The 1,047-nt window shown below is 28.2% G+C and overlaps 1 protein-coding gene across 1 annotated transcript; it reads right to left on the reverse strand.

Annotated features, from left to right (window-relative positions):
- Positions 1–435: 435 nt before the first annotated feature.
- Positions 436–854, reverse strand: EHI_038440 (uncharacterized protein; the record flags this gene model as incomplete). The annotated part of the gene is made up of 2 exons (XM_001914601.1): positions 436–738; positions 831–854. 2 exons carry the CDS (start codon positions 852–854, stop codon positions 436–438), a joined length of 327 nt encoding a protein of 108 aa, XP_001914636.1.
- Positions 855–1,047: the final 193 nt, after the last annotated feature.

A 1,047-nucleotide genomic window follows, 5' to 3' on the forward strand; every position in this document is an offset into this window, starting at 1 on the left:
TTGTTGGTTATTTGATGTAAAAATAAATCATCGTATTTAAAATGATAAAACAAACATACCCCTTTTATTTATAATTAATTTGTATGAAACAAATTTAGAATAGTCAGTGAAAATAACATGACACTTAATAAAATAATTACATTCAGTTGAAATAATGAAAGTGTTAAATATTTCACATGGAAAGGAAAAAAATAAAAGTGAGTGAGAATGATGAATATGAAGAAATTCACACAGAAAATGTATTATATGTTATTTGACTTATACAACCATAAACAAACAATATTTTCATCATTACTCAATACATTTATTGTGTTTTACTATTTTTCTTTTTTAAACTGATTAAAAAGGATATTATCTGTTTTGAAAGTATTTTAGAAAGTATTTCATCATTTTTCTTTTATCAAATTCAAAACATAAATCATTTATAATGTTTAATTAATTTTCAATTTTTTTGGTGTTATTTATCTTTTTATCATCACTAACACCAACAACACCACCAACAACACCACCAACAACACCACCAACAACAGCACCACCAACAGCACCACCAACAGCACCACCAACACCACCAACAACAGCACCACCAACACCACCAATGACAACACCACCAATGACAACACCACCAACAGCACCAACAGCACCACCAATGACAGCACCACCAATAACACCAATAGCAACACCAACACCAACACCAAGGGAAATAAAACCTAAAACTTTAACAACACCCCATACTTTTTCCTTAAAAGTTTTTTTCTTTTCTGTTTTAATTCCTCTGCTAAATAAATACCATTCACTTTCTATTTCTTTTCCATCATTTGTTATTTTAATACATCTTCTGTATGTCTTTTTTTCATATGTTATATCAGACTTTGTTTCTTTTATTGTTTTAGTTTCTTCTTTTTCTTCATATCTAAATTCTTTATATTTACTGACTAATTTCTTAATTTCTTCTTCATCAATTAATTCTAATCCTCTTCCCCATTCAATTAATCTTTTTATTTCATTCTCTGATCTGCTATTATCAAAATCTTCATCTGGTTGTGAATC

The sequence above is a fragment of the Entamoeba histolytica genome, genomic scaffold, assembly GCF_000208925.1.
Source record: "Entamoeba histolytica HM-1:IMSS scf_1104750516865 genomic scaffold, whole genome shotgun sequence".
Classification (NCBI taxonomy): Eukaryota; Evosea; order Mastigamoebida; family Endamoebidae; genus Entamoeba; species Entamoeba histolytica.